General features: G+C 48.6%; 1 protein-coding gene across 2 annotated transcripts in view; it reads left to right on the forward strand.

Annotated features, from left to right (window-relative positions):
• Positions 1-23,128, forward strand: part of RCSD1 (RCSD domain containing 1) — a 58,680-nt gene extending 35,552 nt beyond the window's left edge. The window contains exons 2-7 of one of the 2 annotated variants that reach the window (XM_031436788.2): positions 4,216-4,317; positions 5,467-5,556; positions 9,949-10,020; positions 13,062-13,265; positions 15,513-16,148; positions 21,476-23,128. In XM_031436788.2, coding sequence (XP_031292648.2) covers positions 4,216-4,317; positions 5,467-5,556; positions 9,949-10,020; positions 13,062-13,265; positions 15,513-16,148; positions 21,476-21,508 — 1,137 coding nt within the window. In that variant the 3' untranslated portion in view covers positions 21,509-23,128. The remainder of the gene's footprint in view (positions 1-4,215; positions 4,318-5,466; positions 5,557-9,948; positions 10,021-13,061; positions 13,266-15,512; positions 16,149-21,475) is intronic. The other variant, XM_064477958.1, reaches the window with a different exon arrangement.

The raw sequence follows: 23,128 nt of genomic DNA on the forward strand, positions 1-23,128 counted from the left end.
CCATTTTCTGTTCTAGAAGAAGTATGAGGATGACAGAAAATGTATCAGGTGCTCTAAGGACAGTGCCTCCCACGGAGCAGCTGTTCCAGTAGGCAGGTAGGTCAAAGGGGCCACCTGGGCTCCCAGTCCCTCGTCCTTTCCATCGTCCCAGGATGGTAATGGTGAAATGCTGGGGTGAATTAAAGAGTTAAGGACAAGGTGAGGGTAAAGAAAGATGCTGGAACCATCGTGAGATCCCACAGAGACTGTCTGTTGATCCTTCTGAAATGATGGTTTAAGTATGGACATATTGGAAGGGGGTGAGTATGGTCTTAAGATCCACAGCTGCTCTAGAAGAGCAGAGAAACAAGCACACCTTGCACTTCCGAGGCTCTGGCTGGTCTGGCTTGTTTCTGGTGAGCGAGAGAACCTTCCTTTTAGCTATAAGGGCAGGGGTTCCTCAGCCCCTAGGCAGAGCCCTCCCATTGCTTCTCTTCCAAGCTGTACGTGCCTTGTCTTCCTAAACCACGATCCAGAGACTTTTCGACACATAGACCTTGGACCAAGGAGGCGGGATGGGGCAGAGGCAGGGAGGTAGGTAGTGCCCAATTCGGGCGTGTCCACAAAGATTCCACTGTGTGGGTGGCCGGCGGCGTCCAAGTTGTACTGACTCAACATGGCAACAGCGAGAGGGAAGTTCCATGCCATCCAGACACAGGGGCTCCTCAGTTCTCAGAAGAAAGTCCCATAGAAACAGAAAGTAAACACAAGAGGTGATTTTCTTCTGGCCTCGGCAAAGTCGCACGAACCACGGGAGTGGGTTCCAAGCTTGCCGGCAGAGCCAGGCTGAAATGGTGGCACCGAGGGCTTGGTGAGCAAGTTCCAGGACCCAGAAGACGGAGTAGGGGGCTACAGTCTGGAAAGACAAGTGTCAACTGAAGCAGGACCCAAAAAGGAATGAGGTGAGAAGACGGATTTAAGATGTAGCGATTGGCCCCAGAAAGAAAGGACGAGCTGGGGTCAAAACAACGACAAAACATGGAATGTGGATGTAGGCAGGGGAGGGTGTTAGTGACTCTGGGAGCAGGTTCCCTGCCCTGATACCTGGGCACCTGCTGGGGGTTGGGTGGTGGGGGAGGGGAAGAAAGCATCCTTTGATGGGAACTTTCTGTGTTCCCTGCTCTGTGTTCAGAACTTAACAGAATAGAGAATATTCTCTTTGGAATAGAGAAAGAACACTTAGTCCCAGGGAGGCTGTGGGCAGGGATGGGGTGGGGAGGGTGTCCCAGGAGAACTGGGGACTAGGCATGGATGCTGAAGTCATTCTCAGATCTAAGGGCAATCAAGGTGGGAGCATGACCTTACCAAACCAGCCTTGGCCAAGAGAGAGCTCACCCTCCTGGGGCCGAGGTGGTGTGATGTCGAACTGCTGGAGGAGATTAGTTGTGGTCCCTGCCAGAACTGCAAGGCAGAAATCCAGGCAGCGCCTCAGCGCCTGTCCCTCCCCAGAGCCATGCTGCTCCCACTATTCCTGTGCAACCCAGTGGCTTGGGATAGCTTCACTGTTTATGTATCACTTGACAGTTCTCAAAGCACCTGCGCAAATTATCCTACTTAACTGATGTCCATTGCTGGCTTATCAGGCATTGGAGTCAAGTGTTTCACAGAGTATTCTGTTTAGCTTGTCCTGTGTGACTCTGGTTAAGTCACTTGCCTTCTCTGGGCTTCGGTGTGCCCGACTGAGAGAAGGCAACAATCAGTCATTCTTCATAACATAGAATGAGAAGCATCTGGAGAGGGGCTGGTGGTGAGTGGATTTGCCAGGCTTCAGCAAGCCCTGGAGTCCGTGGACATTCAAAAGAAAAGCCATTCACTAGGTTCCAAGAAAACAAATTCAGACGTATTATAATCTTTCCTTCAACCCAGCTTTTAAGTCCTAAATGCTTCCAGAAGCCTTGTAGTTCTTTCGCTCCTTGCCAAGCCCAGTTTTGAGACAGGGAAGTTGGGGAGGAGTTTCTGATTCCTGTAGCTCTATTTTTGTCTGGAATGTATCTTCCTGCACCGCCAGTGATTGGCGCCTTTGGGGCCGAGGTAAAGTGCGCTGTCAGCAGGATGTGAGCGATAAATAGCAACGGACAGAGAGACTGAGCTGTTCCGGGGCAGGAAGTTAGACAGATGGACAAACTAATGGGCCCAGCATCTTTGCCAAGAGCAGCTCAATTAATTAATCACACTGTCCCTGGAGCGTCTCCGTTGTTCCGAGAGGACAAGATGTTCACCTCCGACAAGGCCCAGTGCGGCAAGTGCGGGGCATGGTCAGGGTGGGCACCGCTCCCCTGCTTTCCCCCAGCTTTATGGGGAACTCTGGCATCTTGAAAAGAAGTGAATCCTTCTACATCTTGGTGTGAAGTCAGCATTTGATGTTTAGGATGCACTGGGGATAAACTTGAATAACAGCGGGAAATAGTAAAGAGGGACCCGTCTTTTTCTCTAGAACAGCCTGTTCACAGATCCCAGTAGTTCTTTCCTATCTCTAAGCAAAGCCCTCCTCACAAAGCTTTGCCCCCACCTACTCAGCTTCACCGCCGGAGGGCGCTGGAGTTCAGCGGGCGGTCAGGCGTCTGCCCCTCCTCTGCTCCAAGCGGGCAGCATCTGGTATAACCAGTGACATTTACTTTGGAGGGAACACCCAAATAACAAAGCTTGGAAACAATTTTAGCACAAAAAGGAGGGCTTAGGAAGTGTATGTGTGTGTGTGTGTGTGTGTGTGTGTGTGCGTGTGTCTGTGTGTCTGTGCTGGTGTGTGGTGCACAGGGATGCAAGCTTGCAGTTGGAGAGGAGCATGCCTGGTCTTGGAAGGCCATGAGCCCCATGGAAAGACAGAGATGAACTTTCTCAGGCACATGTACTACCCAGATCCTCCCAGTTTCAGGCTAGACACGAGCAGGGAAGCGTGGAGAGGGAGTTTGCAGTCTGCATAAAAAATGCCATCATCACGGTCACCAAAAACTAAAGCCTAGCATCTCTGGGACTGGACATTTGATAAAATTATTAAAACCGGGTGGTTCTGTGGGCTGCGTGTAACAAGGCAGAAGAGAGGTGGCTGCTTCCAGCACTCGCTGACTCACCATGTGTGTGTGTGGGTGACAAGTAGGAGTGAGCGGTGTCCAGATGTATCGTGGCCTCTTCAGGGAGCCTGGAGGCACCTTAAGGGAGGAGAGGCTGCAGGAAACTGATGACTGCCCTGGTGGCAGAGCAGGGGCATGGTAACCGGCTTGGAGAAAACTCCCAGCAGAAAGGAACAGAACAGTAAAAGAAGTGAGTCTCTCAGTGCAGACACTGTGAGAATGTAATGAGATATGCAAATATCTAACTGAAATCATCACAAGAGTTCTTGGAAGGACCCTGTTGCCCATAGTCATAACAGCCCTTCTGAAATTCTTATGTCCCGGGGCCTTGTCCCTGCCCTCTAGCTATACAGTAAATCATATAATTCGCAGAACAGCCTTGTGAGTGATGTGCTAACATTATCCCTGTCAAGGTACAGAAAGGTAAAGTCATTTGCCTCAGGTCACTGAACTAGTACGAGTGGTCAAATCCAGACACTCTGGTTCCCGTCCGCCATGCTTCCCACCTCTCATGTTATTTATCTGTTAATTCAACAAATATTTTCGGAACATTTCTATGTCCAAGGCACTCAATTAAGCAGGGGAGACAAGACACAAAAATATTGTCCAAGTTCAATAGACGGCATTTGCTCATCCTATTATATGTAGTTACAGGCGTCTCTCTCCAGTGCATGTTGCCAGCCCCCAGTTTCCTAAGCCTCGGCTGACCGAGGGAAGATGCTGTCACTGATATACCCCTCCTCAGGCCGGGTCTTTGTGGAATTTGGGGGGAAGCCGGCCTTATCCTGCCTCCCAGATCTCCGGGCACCTTCCCACCTCTCAGGACAGCACCAAGTTGTCTTTCTCTCCAGGTCCCCAGAGCCACACCCAGGGCTGAGGACATTGTAAATATTCACTAAATGCAGTTGACTGAACAGGTCTTTTAAAAAATCTTTGAATGCAGGAGCCAATTGCAAAATGCTGTTAAAGACCTCACTGTCCTGGCACAGTGACACACATAACACATCGTGGCCTTATACTCAGCACCTTGTGTGGCACCCAGTGCCAACTCTCTGCGGTGCCAAGTACATACTTGCTGGTTAACTTTTGCTTGTCCTTGGTTTGCCAGGAAAGGCCGGCAGAAACTAACGCCAAAGTGGACGACTCGGCGCCCCCGTCGGTAGCCCAGCTGGCCGGGCGGTTTAGGGAGCAGGCAGCTGCTGCAAAGGAGGTGAGTCAGGCGGCTTCAGAGCCCCTCTCCTGGGAGGGGGCTGGAGGAAGGGGAAGTCTGGGTCAGGCCCAGAGGAGAGGGCGGGAGGAGGCTTGGTAATTACCAAATTAGGAAGAGAAGCGGAGAGGGGTCTCCCTGAATGTGAAGAATGTCACCATGCCGCTGGGCCTGGGCGGGATCTTTCCCCAGCAGAGTGAGGCTTACACTCTGGCGTGGAGGGAGCAGACCCAGGGCCGGCCGCGAGCTAAAGTCCTGCCCGTCGGAGAGAGTCTGAATTCATCTCCTTCTGGATCCACTGATGGAGACTTAGATCTTGCACAGCTGTACCAGACCTGGGCTCATGCAGAATAAAGAAGCCCCCGCACCAGGCTCCTGCCGGAACCTAGGAACCCAGAGCAAGGACAGATTCCAAATGGAGCCTTGGGAAGAAAGAGAGGACTTCAAGGGAAGCACAGTCAGATATAGGTAGCCAGGGATCAGGATGGAAAGGGAGCCAGTGACCAGTGGATTCTAGAAAGAACCTGCTAGAGAGGGCAGAGTCGAAGGTAGCATTGGAGAGATCTGAGCTAGGTTTTCTCTAGTCCTACAGTGTGAGGAGCTCTTTAGAAGTGAAGTGAGGAAGAGCTCTCCACCCCCAACTCACGCCCCGGTGTAGAAGGAGGGTTCTCGTGGCCCCTTGGGGCAGACGAGAATATGGTTGTCATGCTTTCTTAGGTGTGTTATTTTGCATTTTTGTTTTCTCATCTGAAAAATCGGCCCATAATTTCTAGACATTATAGGAATGTCATAAAGGGTGAAGGAGAGACCCTGATCTAAGGTGCTAGCAGTACTTAGCAGCTGGATGTGGTGTCATTTTGAGATGTTGCTTCAGGCTGATGCACCTCAAGTAGAAGCGGATGCTCCAGCAGGAAAGGACCAGGAGAGGAGAAGTTGAAAGTCAAAACGGGCCAACAGTTCACTGGAATGAATTTATGGTTCGGGTTAATGGATGGTCACAAAGACATGCAGTGGCTCCCTCCATTCTTTTCTCCTTCAGACATCCCTAAACATTCCTAAAACCAGTTTCCACCTCCTTCCTCTTCCTCCTTGTTGCCTGATTAGCTCTCTCTCTTTTTCTCTCTATGTGTCCGTCTGTTGCCCTCCCTCTAGACACCAGCCAGTAAACCAACAAGAAGGAAACCGCCCTGCTCCCTCTCTCTGTTCCCCCCCAAGGTAGAGCTGGGCCAGAATGGTGAGGAGGTAAGTGCCACTGCTGCCGGGGGCTCAGAGGATGCTGGTGATGGGTTTTCTTCCTCCTTAGAGGAAGAGGCACCACAGTCACACTTGTAGACTTCGAAACCTGCACGGGGAACTTCAACATTTCAGATTCAGGGATGAGTCTCCTCTTCTTAATGCTTCCTGAACCCTATCATTTGAAAACAAGGCTCCTTCTGCTTTCTCTTACTGAGCCTCCTGTTCAAGGGCAGGAGCACTCTTTTTCAAGCCTCAGCATTTCAGCAAAGAGAATGGACCACACAGTATTGCCACACCGGATTCAGGAGTTATGAAAGTCACATTTTACTGTCAGGTCTGACTTAGATGATCTTCCACGCGTAGACAGAATCTTCTATGTGTAGAAGGCTCCGGAAAGAGGGGCTGCACTCACGTAAGGCAGAATTGCAGTGTGAGGGAGTCGTGAGGTTCTGCGCGATCTGATAAAGGCTGACTATTGTTCTGGATCACTGGAAGAAAACCAGAGCACACAGGAGACCTCATTGCCCTCAGATATAAATAGCCAGTGTTACAAACATAATAAAGGGTCTGGTATCACAGATCATAGCCAGCAATGGAGTCCCAGCCTGCATATTCACCTACTCTTATTTATCTAATTGTAGCTGTAAGAGTGTCTTGTCCATGCCCTCCCAGCCATCCATGAACCTTCACTGTGGTCATCATGGTCCCGGCCAGAAATGAATTTGCATGTTCCCTCGTCCAGCCTGGGAGGCCAGCCCCAAAATAGAGCAAGGCAGTCCGGTTCCTACATCCCATTGTGACCACGTCTTTCTCTCTTCCTTTTCGGAGACTGGTGTCCTGATGACAGACACCAGATAGACATGTGAACTTGGGCGAGCCTCTTGGGGCCTACATTTCCTCACCTATGAAGTGAGCCATTTGCAGTGGATCAGTGATTTTTCAAACCTTTTTGTCAACTCAAGATGTATAAGCAGAAACCCATCAGATGAAGCTCAGAACTGCTTGAGTGGGATGTGGGGCACAGTGGGGTTGGAGTCTAACGCCCCACTTGCTCTGAGAATACTCCACCACCCGTATGGATCGGGGTCTTCTGAGATGAGAACCCCCAAGAAACACAGTTTAAAAATCACTAAGTTTTGGGGGGGTAGGTTACAGCTCAGTGGTAGAGTGCATTCTTAGCATGCATAAGGTCCTGGGTTCAGTCGCCAGTACCCCCATTAAAAAAATAAATAAACCTAATTACCCCTCCCCCCAAAAAAAAACCCCAAAACCCAACAACAACAAAAAACCACGAAGCTTTTGTTGGGGCCTCCTCAAGTGCTGACATGATTCTGTGGCTTCTTGGGGTCACCAGCCAATGTCCTGACCAAATACATACCAACAATTTCTCTTTACTGAGTGTCAACTTCTCCTGTGACCTTCAACTCTCTGGGCTTGGAGTCTGTGTTAGGCAACAGGCGAAGGCCGTGGCCATTAGGAGCCTACTGTGAGGCTGCCTCCATGACCTGAACTTGGCCCCGTAGACGTCACTGCACTGCACTGAGCTTATTTCCTTTTTTGTAAAAGGAACAAGAACACTAAGCAGATGGGGCTGGATAGGGCTGGATAGGTTAGTTCAGCAGCTTTGGGAGAAATGCATTTACAGGTCTCATCCCAGAGGGTACACCAGCAGCTAAGTGGCATATATAACCAAGGGCTGGATGGGTGGGAGCGTGGGATTGAGAGGGTAATTCCTGCGTGGAGTGACAAGCTGCTTGCACACAGGAAGGGCATTGCTTCCAGAGATCAATGACTTCATCACCTTGAAATCCACATAAAAATAAAACGAACAGCCAGCCCTGTCTGTCCGGGTTAGACGGAGGCTGTGCCCACACCTCTATGCTCCCATAGCACAGCCTGCAGGAGCCTTAATGCCGGGAGCCCTGGGGACCTGCAGGGAGGGCCCCACTCATGCTGCTCCTCGGTTCTTGATGCGCAGTGCTGGAAAGGGCCTTCCCATCCCTTCTTCATCCCTGCCCCCTCCCTATGCCTGCAGGGCCTGAGATGGTGGGGCCAGCTCCTGCAGACTGGGTGTCCTGGAGTTACCCCTCTCTGGAGGACCCACCCAAAAGTGTGTTTTTTAAAAAATTGTTTTAAATTTATTTTATTTCTTTTTATTTTTTGAAAAGTGACTTTATTTAGGTTTTTTTTTTTTGAGGGGGGAGGTAATTAGGTTTATTTGTTTCTTTATTTTTAGAGGAGATACTGGGAATTGAACCCAGGACCTCCTGCACACTAAGCATGTGCTCTACCACTGTGCTGTAACCTCCCACCTCAAAAGTGTGTTTACTGTGGCCCCTGACCCTACCTCACCTGCCCAGAGAAGTGAAAAACACTTCCATCTGAAAAATATAGTCTGTAATTTCTAAACTTGATAGAATGTTGTGTATGGGCACATATACATACATTTAGAGAGATGCAAGCCTGGCTTTTCTGCACCAACACTATTAGCCCGAGCCACTTGCCTGGAGCTGTTTCTTAAACAGTAATGGAAATACTGCCACCTACTGCCTTTCTCAGGAACTGCATTTCTTGCATTGGTGGCTATTTTGGATTCTTCCTGCTTTGCAGTTCAATTCAAATCAACAAGGATTTTGGGGAGAACAAGCTAAGTTCCCAGCACTGTCCTATGGGGAAGGGACTGTGTTTTTTTTTAATTTTCCCTCTTTTCAGAAGATAGTAGTCAGTTGCCGAAGAGAAGAGTTTATAAAGTATTATGTAAAGTGAGTTTTGTCAGCACATCTGTTGCTGCAGGTTCCAAAACAGGTGTCTTCAGGAACACTGGCTCCTGTGAACTTCCACTGTAAAGCCCGGAAATCAAGGACAGCCGAGTTTGGGCTGGAAGCTGTTTGTAGCCACCGTGGACACAAAGCTCTCTGAAAGACTGAGTGCTCTGGGACTATGTCTCACGTTGTAGACTCGTGGATTCAGAGGCACTGGAGAGCTGGAGTTGTCCTTAGAATCAGTTATTCCAACCCGCCAGCCTGGGTCTTGGATGAGGAGCCTGAGGCCAGGGCATCCATCTGGCTCCTTGCAAAGCCAGAGTGAGAGGGGGCTGGGGAGGGAGGTTCCTGCATCCTAGCCAGTGACTGCCCCACTCCAGCACCTCTCCCGCAATGTTGGACCTTAAAAAGGTTACAAGGAGTTTGGTTGAGTGAGTCTCTCTCCTTCCATCACTAAAATCCAATCATCTCACACAATAAATATCTCAGAATAGTTGTAAGAAATTGGGGTTATTCTTATGATTCAAGTAAATTAGGAGTGAGGGTCCCCAAACTAAAGGAAAATTCTTTTTCTGCTCTGGTCTCTGTCCAGCAGACACATCTTCTGTTTCTTCTTCATTATCATCATCATCATCACTGTCATCATCCCTACATGTTGAGTGAGGATCAATATACCTGTGGAACTAGAATCAAGTTTTAGAGATTTTACACAAAACAAAAAGCAGACAGTCTTTTTAGATAATATAAAATCCAAAGACAGACAAGATTCCTGACATGCATTCATCACAAAAAAATATCTCCAGTGCTGGGAGGGTATAACTTAAGCCATAGAGCGCATACTTAGGTGCACAAGGTCCTGGGTTCAATCCCCAGTACCTCCTCCAAAAATAAATAAATAAACCTAATCACCCCCCCACCAAAAAAAATCTCCAACTAACAGAGCACCTATATGGAGATTTTATATATACATAAAGTGTATATATAAAATCAGGCATTGACTACTCTAGAGGGCAGGGACTAAATCATATTCATTTTTATGTAACCAACACAATGCCTGGAATCTAGTAGATAATAAATGTCTGCTTAATCAAAATGGATAGCTGATGTTTTAGAAAATGATAATTTATAAACAACACTCTTGGTGGGGTTTTCCAAAATATTATTAGTTCAAGGGAAGAATTTCAGTAATACCCCTGACAGGTTTCAGTCTGGCTCTGTGGTTTCTTGTTTTGTTTGTGACAAGCAGAATGGTCCTCTTTGAAATTCCTTCCAAATATTGGCTTACATTGCTGAAGGTCAGGAGGTGAAAATCTTGTCCCCCTGCGACATAGCCTGTTCCCTCATAATGACCACGAAGGCGTTCTTCCTAGAACAGACCGCCTATGTTGCAGACGTCTGTCCTGCCTTCTCTAATTCATACATTCAGGTGGTCTTGTCAGTAGTAAGATGAGGGCGGGGGCGGGGGGGGGAGCCTGCCCCGCCCGGGACCCGATGGGGGAAGTGGGCTTTGAAGCTCAAGTGGTGAAACCAACTTTTTCTTCTCCTCTTATTCCAACGGTGGCTTTTGGTCTCCAGCCAGAACCCCACCTCCCTTCACCTTATTTATCTGGTTGTTTTGGTCCATTTGCTTTTATAGAAGTCACTGCCCAATGCAAACCACCCTCCTAAAATCAAGGTGAAGAGCTCGCCTCTGATCGAGAAGCTTCAGGTAAGTTCAGAACAGTTAGCTCTTGCCACCTCTTATCCTTCCCCACCTCTTATCCAACATTTGCATGCCTTTGGGGCTCAAGAGTAGTCCCAAATGTCACCTGGATTCCTGACCTCTGGTAACCAGCTTGCACATGACACTGCACTTGATCTCACAGTCTTGTTGGGGAGACACAATTTTCACACATGATCCAATAAAAGCTGTATAGGAGAGTGAAGCAAACACCGGAGATCTAAATTGTGTGTAAGTACCCGACTTCTACTGCTCTAGACCAGGGCTTTTTAACTTTGGCATCATTTGTGCAGGGTAGTTTTGTTGCAGGGGGCTGCCTCGTACATTTGCAAGATGTTTAACAGCATCCCTGGTCCCAATCCACGAGGTGCCAGCAGAACTCGTCAACAAATTGTAACAAAGAAAAATGTCCCTACATGTTGCCACATGTCTCCTGGGGGCAAAATCCCCTACCCCACTCCAGGTGAGAACCACTGCTCTAGAATTTTTGAGCAAGAAGAGAGTGAGTGGGCAGGAGTAATTAACGCATACCCTGAGTTGGTCTTTAGGGATGATGGCTGGAAAGGAGAGAGGAAAGCGCACCTGTTGTGGGAACAGCATGAGCTGAGTGCAGAAGAGGGGCAGGCGTGACATGTCTGGGTGGGGCCTGTAGAAGATGCTCTGGCTTTCACCACAGTCTCTGTGCAGCCACCCAGAACAGCAAGGCTCTCATGCCCTTGATCCTCCCATCTGGGCCCAACTAACAAAATTGGCACACCAGCCTTGTTCTGAAGCCATTATCAGGGATGTGTGGAGACAAGTAGCCACAGTCTCTGTAGTTCCCAGCTACAGGAGAGCCCAGGATTTGGCTCCCAGCCTGATTTGGGGTAAAGGAAAGCATCCCTAGTTTTGGGTCATGAGCCTGCCCTGTGGAGGGTGGGGAGGCATCTCCCCTGAAGTTTAATTCATTCTGAGAAGCCCTGATTCCACCCCCGCTGCAGGGAGGGAGGGGGGCTGTCCGTCACTGTAGGAGGCTGCAGGGCTCCCATGCACATAACAGGGATTTCTCAGACAGGACCCCAGAACTTGACATTCCCTCCTAACAGCCATCTAAGAGGTGTAGCCCAGGACAGCCACCTCCACCTGCCTGCAGCCAGCCCCGCCCTCATCCAGGTGCAGGAAATTAGTTCCCAAATTCTGTGTATCCTGCAGTCTTGGCCTTACTCCCCTTTCCAGCCATTAATGAGCCTCTTTGGGAAGCACAACAACCTGAGAATGAGGTTTTGATCTCTAACGGTTTAATCTCATGAAGGGTGTCAGGGATAATGTATATTTGGCCAAATCCCATAGGAGCCTTGCTTTGTTGGAAACATGTGGGCAAAGAACTAAGAAATGCACCAGAAGCTGGATTGTTCTTCTAAATATTTTATTGGATGAGTTAGGAACTATGATTTTTCTTCACTACTGTCCATAATTCAAAGTTCAAGTTTTCCATTGGCTAGCTAGACCCATGTTATTTGCAAGCAGCCTTACCGAAGGAATTTCCCAGCTTGACAATGAGAAGGGAGAAAGACCTCCTTTAATGCTCAGTTAACGTCTCCTCTGCCATGAAGCCCTCTGAGCCGTCGCAGTGCATCAGCTCCCACAGCCTCTGCCCCTTGGTACCTGCCATGTGCTGCTTTTAGACATGGCTTGGTTGGGCCCACAGTGTTGCCATTTAACTTTTATATTTTTAAGTTTACCATGATGCAATATTGTCCATAAGTTTGTTCTTAAGTTCACAATAGAAATACTAGTATCTTCTTAACATGTGTAACGTTCTGTACTCTGCAAGTCCCAGAGTCCATGTAGGAGTTCTCTGGGATGATAGTCTTAGCTGGTGGAAGGGTGGCACTGAGGGGAGTCTGGAGGGGAAGGGTGTGAGCCAGGTAGTGGCAGGAGAGAGTAATGGGGTGGATCGAAAAAGATTCTGGAGATCAGGCTCAGTAGATTGGACAAACAAAGAATGCGAGACTCAGAAAGGTTACTGGACTCACTGAAGGTCACGCAGCTATTCAGTGAAAGCTGATATTTGGAGTCAAGTGTGTCTGCGTGGAGAGCATCACCTGCCCCTCGAGCCTGGTCCCTTCCCTGTGAGGCCTTGCCACTGGCTTTGCTGGTCTGGAGGACAACTGTGCGATGATTTGGAAATGCAGAGGGCGGAGCAGGAGGTGCACTGGCCCCTAGGTGGCGCTGGAGAGGACCTGGGGCGCTCACGTTCAGTCCCTCCATAGACACCTGCCCCACCACCGTCTCCGAGGCAGTAGAATGGATCGGGCCTCCTTCCCCACCAAACTCATGACTCCCTCAGGCCTCAGGTTACCTTTGAGTAACCTCTCCCCTTTGTTGTTCTTAGGGTTCATTTTAATCTTGTTTCACCTGCACTGAGATGCCCCCGGTTGGAGTTCACACTGGTGTCTGCTCGGCTGGCTCCCCTCTGGAAGGGCTCGGTGGCCTGCTGTGTCCACCGAGAGACACCCTGTCCTTGCAGGCTGAGGAACACACAGGCCTGGCTTGAATCCCAGGGCAGATTCCTGAGGCACGTTCCTAATTTATGGCAGGAGGACAAAACCAAACATGTGGGGTGGCTGGTGGTTGTAGAGGGGAAAACTGTACATGCCTGGCAAGGAGCAGGCACCCCGTGAGCGGTAACTACGATTGACGCTGACAAGAAAGATGGTAAAAGGTGCTGACCTGCCGTGAGATCCAGGTGCCTGCAGGTGCTGGCACTTGCTATTTTGGCTTCTTTGTCTATAAAGTGGGGCAGTTCTAGTGCATTTTTGTTGGATCAAATCAGTGCTTCCTGGGTATTCTGGGATGCAGCCTGGGGTAAGCCAGGTAGCAGGAGATAGACCGTGGAGGTGGTGATTCCAGGAGGGGCAGGACATGATGTGACAATGGATAACTGGTTAGGAAGTAACATGAAGAGCCTCGTGTTACCTAGGCCCAACCAGTCAGTTCTGAGGCCAGGGAACCGCCCCTCCCTGTCATTTCTTGTGTTTTCCCGACAGGCCAATTTAGCCTTTGATCCAGCAGCCCTGCTACCTGGGGCCTCACCCAAGAGTCCCGGACTCAAGGCCATGGTGTCGCCGTTTCACAGCCCGCCCTCTACCCCCAGCAGCCCTGGCGTGCGGTCTCGGGCCAGCGAGCCAGAGGAGGTGCCCGTCAGCTTTGACCAGCCTCCTGAAGGCAGTCACCTGCCCTGTTACAATAAGGTAATGTCTGCACACAAAGCACTGTGGTGTGTCTGCGAGAATGTGGGCACTGGGAGATCCTGAATGACCTCTACCCTGCTGTTGTCCTGGAGGAAGGAGACCGCATTTGAGCTGTGGTCAGAGCTGGGTTTTAACAAGGGACATTTATTTCTCTTCTTCCTGGCAAATGATCCCTGAACTAAGATCTCCCTCTGTCTAGCCTGCCTCTCTCAGCTCCTCTCCCTGTAACAGCACCCCTCACCTGGAAGGCAGGCGTGAGGGATGGAGTGCTCTGTCCTCTGTGGAGAGAAGGGTGGGAATTCAGGACTGACCCCAGCTGCACAGAGAGTTATGTCAAAAGCCAAAAACAAAAGCTAAAGACCTGATCAGTGACTCATCAGAAGGGAGGGCAGGGTCACTAGGTCTTTAAAATACCATGTCCTGGTGTAATAGGAATACTCCTGTGTCCCAGTATGGGGTCAGGTCGTTCTTACTGCATCTTGCCCCAATTAAAGAACATCCAAACTGTTCCTTTGCAAAAAGATATATGGCACGGCCTGTTTCTGTAGATGCGTTGTGCCCGATACTTTGTGTGTGCTGTCCTCAGATCCCTGCCCTAGTAGGAGGATGTAAGAATCAGAGGCACACACAGTCCAGTTCACTCCAAGCAGGTATCCGGCAAGCTGGACCAGAGCCAAGCAGGGGCCAAGAGTTACAGGGATCTGATGCCAAGAAATGGTAAATGGATGTGACTTTAGAATGAGGGATGGAGAGAGAGGGATATTCTGGGCTCTTTCCAGAAAGTCCATCTAGGAAAAAAAGATCAAATGAGTTTGTTGAAACAGGTAGCGCCCAAGGAAACAAAGTGCTGGCAGCAAGGAGGTGATGGGGAGGCCTCGGGCCTGCTGGCTGGGGACATCGTGGCGCTCCTCCAGCTCAGGGCGATGGAGAGACCCTCTGGTGGTGGCAGAGAGGAACCCAGGAGGAACCCAGGGGAGAGGCTTGTCTTCTCACAGGATGTCAGGATGTCAGTAGGGAGTAGGGGCAGGGAGGGAGGCACTGCCACCTGGTCATATTACTGGGGAACTTTAGGCTTGTGACAGCAGCAAGGGAGCAGGCAGGTTATTTCTGAACCCTGCTGGCCATGAGGGCTGAGGCCTGGCTAGTCTGGCCTGAACCCCTTTTTAAAAAATATTTTTTGTTTTGGGGGGAAGGTCATTAGGTTTATTTATTTTTTAACGGAGGTACTGGGGATTGAACCCAGGACCTGTACATGCCAAGCATGTGCTCTACTGCTGAGCTATACCCACCCCGCAGGAAACCCTCTTAAAATGAACTGTTTATTCCAAACCTCTGAGACAGAACTAGGACTGACCAATACCAAAATGTAAATCAGCGAGAAAATAAGATTTATGAAAATAAGATTTGATTTGCATATACATTTTTAAAGGCCACGTCACTTAAGCGGGGCATCTGGTACAAACATGTCCGTCGAACTTTTGACAAAGTCAGGTGGACTGAGGTGAGACCTGCTTCTGAGATCCGCACCCTTCCCAGAGAGGAAACGATTTTCAGGCAGCTGTGCTGGCTGCTGCTTAGTGTGGCTTCTGCTAAGGGAAAGCAAAGGACCCTGGCTGCGCAGGCCTCCCAGAGTTAGCCAGCTTTGTGAGGGGCAGGGAGGACGAGCTGGGGAAAGAGAGAAAGCTGGTCACCAGCCGTCCAGCTCCACACCCACAAGGTCCCTGTTCTGGGTCAGGCCACCCGCAGGCCCCTCACCTTCTCCTCTGTTAGGTTCATCTTTGTCAAAGTAGAATTGTCAAAATGTCAAAACATGACTTTTATCCAAAAAGAGATTTTATTTAGCTTGTTAATTTATGAGAAACCTGTAAGGAGGTAAAGCTCATTCAGAGAACATTCGAAGAACCGATTATTTATAGGCAATTCAAAAGAACAAATGTTAGAGTACAATTGCCAAGTTAGACACCAAACTGACTGATGTTTTACAGGCCAATAAAATCATAGGTTATCTTTTTTACTGGATACAAAGCATTTTCATCTTCACAAAAAAATCTGCAGGTTACCATGTAAAACCACAATCCCACAGGGCTCCACCTCTGGTAAGTAGCCAGCAGTGGTACATCCCCCTAGAACCTGATCCTCGGAGGGGCTTGTGAGGCCGTGCATGAGGCCGGCGCTGAAGGAACACATCATCCTCCCCTTGGCCTTTCTCACAGGCTGTGGGTCATTGTCCTTAACGCTTTCTTTCAGGTGCGGACAAGGGGCTCGATCAAAAGGCGCCCTCCCTCCAGGCGATTCCGAAGGTCCCAGTCGGACTGCGGGGACCTGGGGGACTTCAGGGCCGTGGAGTTCTCCCAGGAGAATGGTGCCAAGGAAGAGAATGGGGGTGAGGTGTTCCCACCCAAGAGCCAGGCCCCAGGGTCCCCTCCTCTGAGGAGGACTTCCAACAGGACAGAGAAGCAGGAGGAGATGGGCACAGCCACGGAGGAAGGCCCGCAGCGTGAGGAGGCCATGGGCAGCTCCGAAGAGGGGGCCGGCCAGCGTCCAGCCCTGGCCTCCGGCCCAGAGGCAGAGAACGGGTGTGGGAGCCCCACGGAGGAGAAACCGGCAGGAGAGCAGACGGAGGGGCCTACGGAGGTGCAGGAGAGGGCGGCCAGCAAAGAGGATGAACCCGGACAAAGGAGCCAAGACACAAAGGGGCCGGAGGAGGCAGCTGTGGGAGAGGAGACCCCCCAAAGTCCTCCCAGAGGAGTGGAGGGTGGCCACAGCCCCGAACAGGGGAAAGACAAGGAAGAGCAAGACGAGGGGACCCTTCCCGAGTCCGGCTGTGACGCCGGCACCAGCCATGCCCAGCCACACACCAGCAGTGAGGTCCCCGAGACAGAGGTAGGTGGCCCGGCTTGTCTACCCGCTCCCTTTTTGTTGGAGAACTTCAGGGTGAAGGTGGTATGCGAGTTGGGCCTTTAAAGGAGGCTTTATGTTTTATCCATCCACGCACAGGTGTTGGACACCTAGTTCTCAGGAGAGGGGGTGTGATTCAGTCCCTGCCCTCCTGCTGGGCTCACAATTATTTGTCCTTCAGCCGGCTCCTCCAGCCACCCCCAGGAAGCCCACCTTGAACTCCCCTACGTATGCTTTAGAAGCAGAACCAGCCCTGCTGAGACTAGAAGTTCCACAACAAAAGCTCCATGTGCCCCTTTTCTACTGCACTCCCTGACAATCTCATCCACAAAGTCACTCTCCAGTGTTTTCCTGTTCCCTTTTTGTCAGTTCATTCATTCATTCATTCATTCACTCAAGCCACCATAAGCTTCCAGCTACACAAGCCTCTTATCTGGATACTTGCTTCCATTTTTTCTGCCTACACAGTCCACTCTGTACAGAAACCAGAAGTGTCCATGTGTGTTTTCTCATTGCTAAAATTACTCCCCTATTGCAAACTGGCAGCTTAAAACAATAGAAATGTATTTTCTCAGCGCTGGAGGCCAGAACTCCAAAATCAAGGTGCTGGTAGGGTTGGTTTCCTCTGGAGGTTCTGAGAAAGAATCTGTTCCAGGCCTGTCCCCTAACTCCTGGTGGCTGCCGGCAACCTTCAGAATCTTTCCTTGCCGAAGTCAGCAGTCCTTGGCGTTTCCTGCTTGTAGACTTATCACTCCAACCTCTGCCTCTGTCTTCACATGGTCTTCCTGTGTGTGTGTGTGTGTGTGTGTGTGTGTGTGTGTGTGTGACAACTCCCTCTCCTTTCTCTTACAGGGACACCAGTCACCTAGTGTGGACCCACCCTAAATCCAGAGTGATCTCATCTTGAGATCCTTAATTATGTCTGCAAAGATCCCCTTTCTAAATAAGATTACATTCACAGGTACTAGGGGTTAGGATTGGACAGGTCTTTTGGGGAGAGGACACAGTGCCCCATACCTCCCCTCCCCCTTGTCCTGTGGTTTCCCAGTGCACTCAGAATATAAAATCCAAACCCTCTGTGAGGCCCATGCCCAGCTCTCCCTGACTCTCCCCCTCACCTTGCCCCAACCATGCTGATTTTTTTGTTTTTTGGTTTGGTTTGGTTTGGTTTCTGCAGTGGTTAATACCTAGATCCTTGAAGCAGCCTGGTGAAGTAATTTATAAGTACAAAATTGGCTGACCAGAATCAGAACCTGTGGCTTTCCAATATGTCATCTGAGAACTGTTGTTTAGGACCGTGGTTTAAGTTGCATACAGCTGGCATGTGTGCGTCCTTCCAGCCCTTCTTCCTGGTTGTATTTTTATAATCCAAATTGATAGTGTTCAGGTCTTAAACATGTTGCTCTTGAATGTTCACTAAACTTTCTTTAATATAGTAATACTAAAAAAAATGGGATTTTTTATTCTCAAAAACCGTTCTTTTTTTTTGTTTGTTTTATTACTTAAATGCCAGGTGCTACCTCTTTATAAGAACTTAACAGCATCTAATTTCTCATTTAACTGCACATATCAGAGCCTCACTATGTGCAGAACACTCTACTAGCTGTTGTGTGTGTGTGTATGTGTGTGTGTGTGTTAAAAACACACACATATCCACTTCCGAGGAGATTTTAATTGAAGACTATTATAAAATTCTTGAGAAAATTATTGAGTATTTAGTATATTAATTTTGTTAATATACAAGGATAAAGATAGATATGTGTTTGAAGTGCCAAATAAACAGCAAAAAAACTTGGTTGAAAAATATGTCTTTTCCAGAAACTGTATATCTAAACTTTCCTTTTTGGCCTTTCAAAGGGAAATATGTTATTCAGTGGGGCTTTTCAGTTTATTTACTTTTCTTGAGGAATTGGCAAAGCTTGATAAGGTGTTCAGATTGTTGTTTTAAAATACAAGCAGGCAGACATAGTATAGGCTTTCTCCTATTTTGCCTAGTTAATTTCAATTAATAAATTAATGACTTAAGTAGTAATGTGTTAGAATTATTTTCCAACTGACCTATGTATAAAGTTACTGATTAAATTGTCTAGAATAATTTTTATTTCCTAGTGCATTGAATACATTCTCATTTTAAAGGTTCTAACAAACAGAAGTATGGAGGATGAATTTTTTTCTTTTTTTAAATTGACATGTAATTGATTTACAATATTGTGTTAGTTTCAGGTGTAGAGCAAAGTGATTCAGTTATACATATATATGTGTGTGTGTGCATATGTGTTATACATACATATGTGTGTGTGCGTGTGTATATATATATATATATGCTTTTTTCCCCTTCTTTTCCATTATAGTTTATTATAAGACATTGAATATATTTCCCTGTGCTATACAGTAAATCTTTGTTGTTTATCTCTAAGAATGAATTTTGAATCTCTACCCTCTCCCTCTCCACCTCTCTCCTTAGTGTCATCACCATAAACAACTTGGCGTTCATATTTTCAGTCCTATTTGGGATTTGGGTTGGATGGGCTGAGCTGCAGTTGTTTTTCACAAAGATGTATTTTTTTAACTGCTAGATATGCTTGTCCCTTCCTCTTGACAGTCTTTTGAGCATATCCATCTTGTTGTAGTTTATGTGTAGTTTCTACTGATCAAAGACCAAGATGGGGATTCGATCAGGGGCTGGAAAGTTGTCTCTTTGGTGGTGTGTGCTGCCTCTGCCAGATGCAGGAAAGACCTGGGACAGGCATGGGGTGCCCGGGGAGCCCATGAGCCAAGGGGCCCACAGTTATTGTCACTGGGGAATCCTTTTGCACCCTGCCTGAGGCTGGTTGTGTTTGGCTCCCCCCACCCCAACCACCATTTTCTGGACTTTTCCACAGGTATCTGTGGTGCATGTGTGTGCATGTGAAGCGAGGGGTTAGACTACGAACCTCCCATTTGGTTAGGCTTCTGTGTTTCTAGCTCCTCACTAGCTCACCCCTTGCTGCCTACGCACATACTCAGATCTCTCTCATCCTAAACCTCTCAACTCTGCTCCCCGCCTCCCGAGTCCTCTCTGTCTCCCTCCTATGTTTCCCCTTCTGATCGCATTCTTATCAATGATTTTGAAGCTCACAAATACCCTCCCGACCCCCAAGGACCGGTTGTGTCTTGGTTCTTGTCATCCTCACCTCTGTCAAGCAGCTGACGCTGGCAACCTGCCCTTGAGACCACCTTCCTCCTTTAGCCTCTATCTGGCTGGGCTGCCCGGGCCCCCCACCATCCTCCCTGCCTCCTAGGGCAGAGTCACCGCATCCCGACCTTGATAGTCTCCTCTGGCCCCCACTCCCAGGATGCACCTCGTTTTGCCAATGACTCCTACACCTGGTCCTCACCATTGCCTTCCAGACCAGTCCTGACAGCTTAGCACCAGCCAGGCTCTGACCATGGGCCCCTAACCTCTGCACCTGAAGGCCCACCAGTCCCTCGCACTCCACATTTCCAAAACCAGGCTCCTGCTCACTTTGTTTCTTCACTTACATTCAACTGAAACCCAAAATTCCTTTGCTAGCCTCACCCATTTCTGCTCACGAGGTACTTTCTTCTTTCTCTGTGTCACCTCCCCCCATACCTAATCAGTCCCCAAGTCTTGGGAAATCTCCCACTTATGGCATTTCACCTTCTCTCTCTCTCCATCTCCATTGCCCTGACCCCCGTGCTGCCCTTTCTTCCTCATCTCGCTACAATCACAAGTCACTCCTAACAGAATTCCTGGTCTCCAGACCCACCCTTTATATTAGCACCATATGCATCTTCCTGGGAATGCTGTGTCAACTGACTACTCTCCCTGCCAAAACCTTTTGGTTCTGCCCATTGGAAAATTGAATTTTCACTCTTCTGTGTGCTGAACTCTGCTGGTCCTGTCCCCTGTGATGGGACCTAGGGCTCCAGCCAGCCTACATCACCCACCATTCCCCAGTAGGTAACACAGGCTGTCCTGGTGTCCCTTCCACTGGAAGTGCCTGCACCACCAGCTGAGATCGCTTGGGCCCAGCCCTCACTATGACCTGGAAGTCCTCTCACTGCACCTCTGACCTCCATAGGCCTTCTTCTCTGATTGCTCTGATGACAAATGCCCCCAGCTCCTTGCACTCTGTATAGTGCAATAGGATGGCCCATGTCACATACCTTGTACTGTGGATGCATTTGTAAATATCTCAGTTTCAGCTAAAGATGATATTAGAAGGCCTGGTACAGCTCCTGGCACAGAAGGAGCTTAAAAGTAACACCCTTTGAATGGACACTGAACAAATAGTGGTTTTCCTGTCCTTTTATTTAGTATCAGTCTTTTATTTTTGATGCTTTCTGTTCTTTTGCCACTTGTATGCTGCTGAAGATTCTTGAGCAGTGTTTCAGGATGATGAAATTAATGGAAATGAGTGAAGGAGTAAGAAGCTAGGGCAGGGAGGACATGGGAGGCCACGCATCAAGACATAGGCAGTGTCACCTAGTAGTTGAGGGCTCAGTCAAGCTCAGGTCCCTGGATTTAAATCCTGACTCCACCACTTACTAGCTGTGTGACCTCAGGGAAGTCACTTGATCTCTCTATGCCTTAACTGCCCCAGCTATAAAACAGAGCTAATAAAACTACCAAACTCATATTGCTTTTGTGAGGAATACATGAGTCAATGCATGTGAACAATTATATTGTTGCAGAAAAAATGTGTTACAGCTCAGTGTTATAGCTCAGTGTTACAGCACTCAGAGAGTTGGAGAACTCAGGTTTATTACTCCAGCGGGCCCAGAGGAGTTAACACTCCAAGCTCTGAATCCCGTCGGTAAGTTTACACAGGCTTTTATAGGCTGCTAGTTTACACTTTGCAACATCATATGCAAATGAAGTATAACAAAAGTTGACTAATTAGGAACAAGCTTTGTAGAAATGGACCAATCAGGAGGGAGAGAAATAACCAATCAGGAGTGAGCTCCATGCAAATGAAGTACTACAAATGGACCAATCAGAAGTTAGGGAAATGAACCAATCAGGAGTGAGCTCAGGGAACCAATAGAATTTTAGTGGTAGGTAAGCCATTTCAGAGGCAAAAAGTGAGATAGAGCCTCTGGGTTAGGGAACCGGATGGTGCTGGCAGGAGAGTAGTGGCCCTTCCTGGGGGTCCTGCCAGTCTTTTTATGGGGCTTCCCGCCTCAGTATCAGGCACACAGCATTATTATTACTATTATTGACTGATCTAGCATCCCCAAGGAGATAGACTGAGTGTCTGATTTTCCCTACTCTCCTCCCAATTTATTCCTTCCTCCTCTGTTCACAGGATAAAACCTCTGTCCAGGACACTAAAATGTGAAGAGGAGCTGACTGTGCTTGTGAGGAAGCTGCTGGAGCCGTCTCTTTGGAAGTAGCAGCAGCGACAGTAGCGGCAGCCAGGGAAGCCACGGCAGAAGCGGGATGTGCTGAGGGCAGAGGTCAGCCTGAAGACACAGGGTGCCGTTCCCCCCCCCCCCCCCCCCACCGTCGCCGTCGGAGATTGGATCTGAGTGCAACAGACTTTTATCAGCTTGAGTTTATGTCACTTGACGGACTTTGTTAAAAAAATTTTTTTTATTTAAAACAATCTACTGTGGTGACAATTCCCCAGGGATACTGGTCAACTTGTGGGGCTGGCTGCTCTCCACACCCACCTTGGGACTGGTCTAGGATTTAGGCAATCAGATTTGGTTTGTATAAAGTGAGCGCCTTTTGACTAAAGTTTTCACTGTTCTCAAATGTAAGTCAAAACTCATTTCAGGTGGCTAGAAACAAAAGATAATCACTGGAAATAGAAATCCTGTAAGTTACCAAAGACTGCAAATTGTATGGAGACCCCAAGACGACCTTTCAGCTGGGTCCAAATTTGAACTGGCCTGCCAATTTTGAAAACACTGGACTAGAAGAGAAAATCATTGAAACATTAAAAAAAAAAAAAAAAGTGTCAGGTCCAGCACCAGGGGCTCTCCCACCCGGTAATTCTCTGGTTGATACACTGGGAGGAGACCAGCTCAGCTCACCTGCTTCTGCCGCGGGTGGAGGTGGGGGGAGGCAGATGCAGGGAGCAACCCCTTTGGAGAGGCAGAACATCCAGAGGTCTCACACTGCATTTCCTCATCCTGAAAGCAGAGAGGTGATACCTGAGCAATACCTGCCCTCTGATTTATCCTGGGAGGTTGAAGTTTGCACTTCCAGAAGGGCACCCTTGAGCACGGATTGGATGTCTCCTGGGAGGTGCTTTGAGCTTCATGATGTGCAGGCTCCCTAATGAGAGCATCCTTCCTGGTTTCCTGGGAAGCTCTTGAATAGAAGCCCAGGCTCTCCTTCCGACTCAGGTTGGGTCTTCTGTCTGTTCTCGCTGGGTCGCTGCTGCTTTAACATGCGGTTTGGAGAGCAGGGAGGCTTCCCCAGAAACAGAGAGCCTGACTGCCCCTTCCTCGACATACCACATATCGTCTCCCCTTTTCAAAGGCTCCTGCTGAAAGATGCTAATCTGCATAAATGTTCAATCTTTAGGGTTGGTCCTTATTCAGATCTGAGTATTTCAGTGTCTCCACATGCTGGTTTGGTCGTTGGAGCAGTCGCTTTTCCTAGCGGTCTTTTGGACCACACTCAACTCTGACTTCAGAAAGCACTCTCCCAGACTAAAAGGTCTTATCTCACCGCTGGTACCTCAGTTTATCATCCCATTTACAGTTTTCCTAATTCCAGGATAGTGTTAATATTTGGGATATATATTTTTCAAAAACTATTTTTAAATCTAATGCAGCTTCTACGACTTGTAATTGAGTGAAGACTTATACTATAATAAGCCTTGTATTTTAGCAGAGTTTGGGAGATACGTGTGTCAATTATTTTGAGATTGATCATCTATCCATCTGTCATCTATGTGTGTACTGATGGAGCTGTATACCCCCTAAACAATACGTGGATTTATTTA

The sequence above is a fragment of the Camelus dromedarius genome, chromosome 23 (assembly GCF_036321535.1).
Source record: "Camelus dromedarius isolate mCamDro1 chromosome 23, mCamDro1.pat, whole genome shotgun sequence".
In the NCBI taxonomy this organism is placed as follows: Eukaryota; Metazoa; Chordata; class Mammalia; order Artiodactyla; family Camelidae; genus Camelus; species Camelus dromedarius.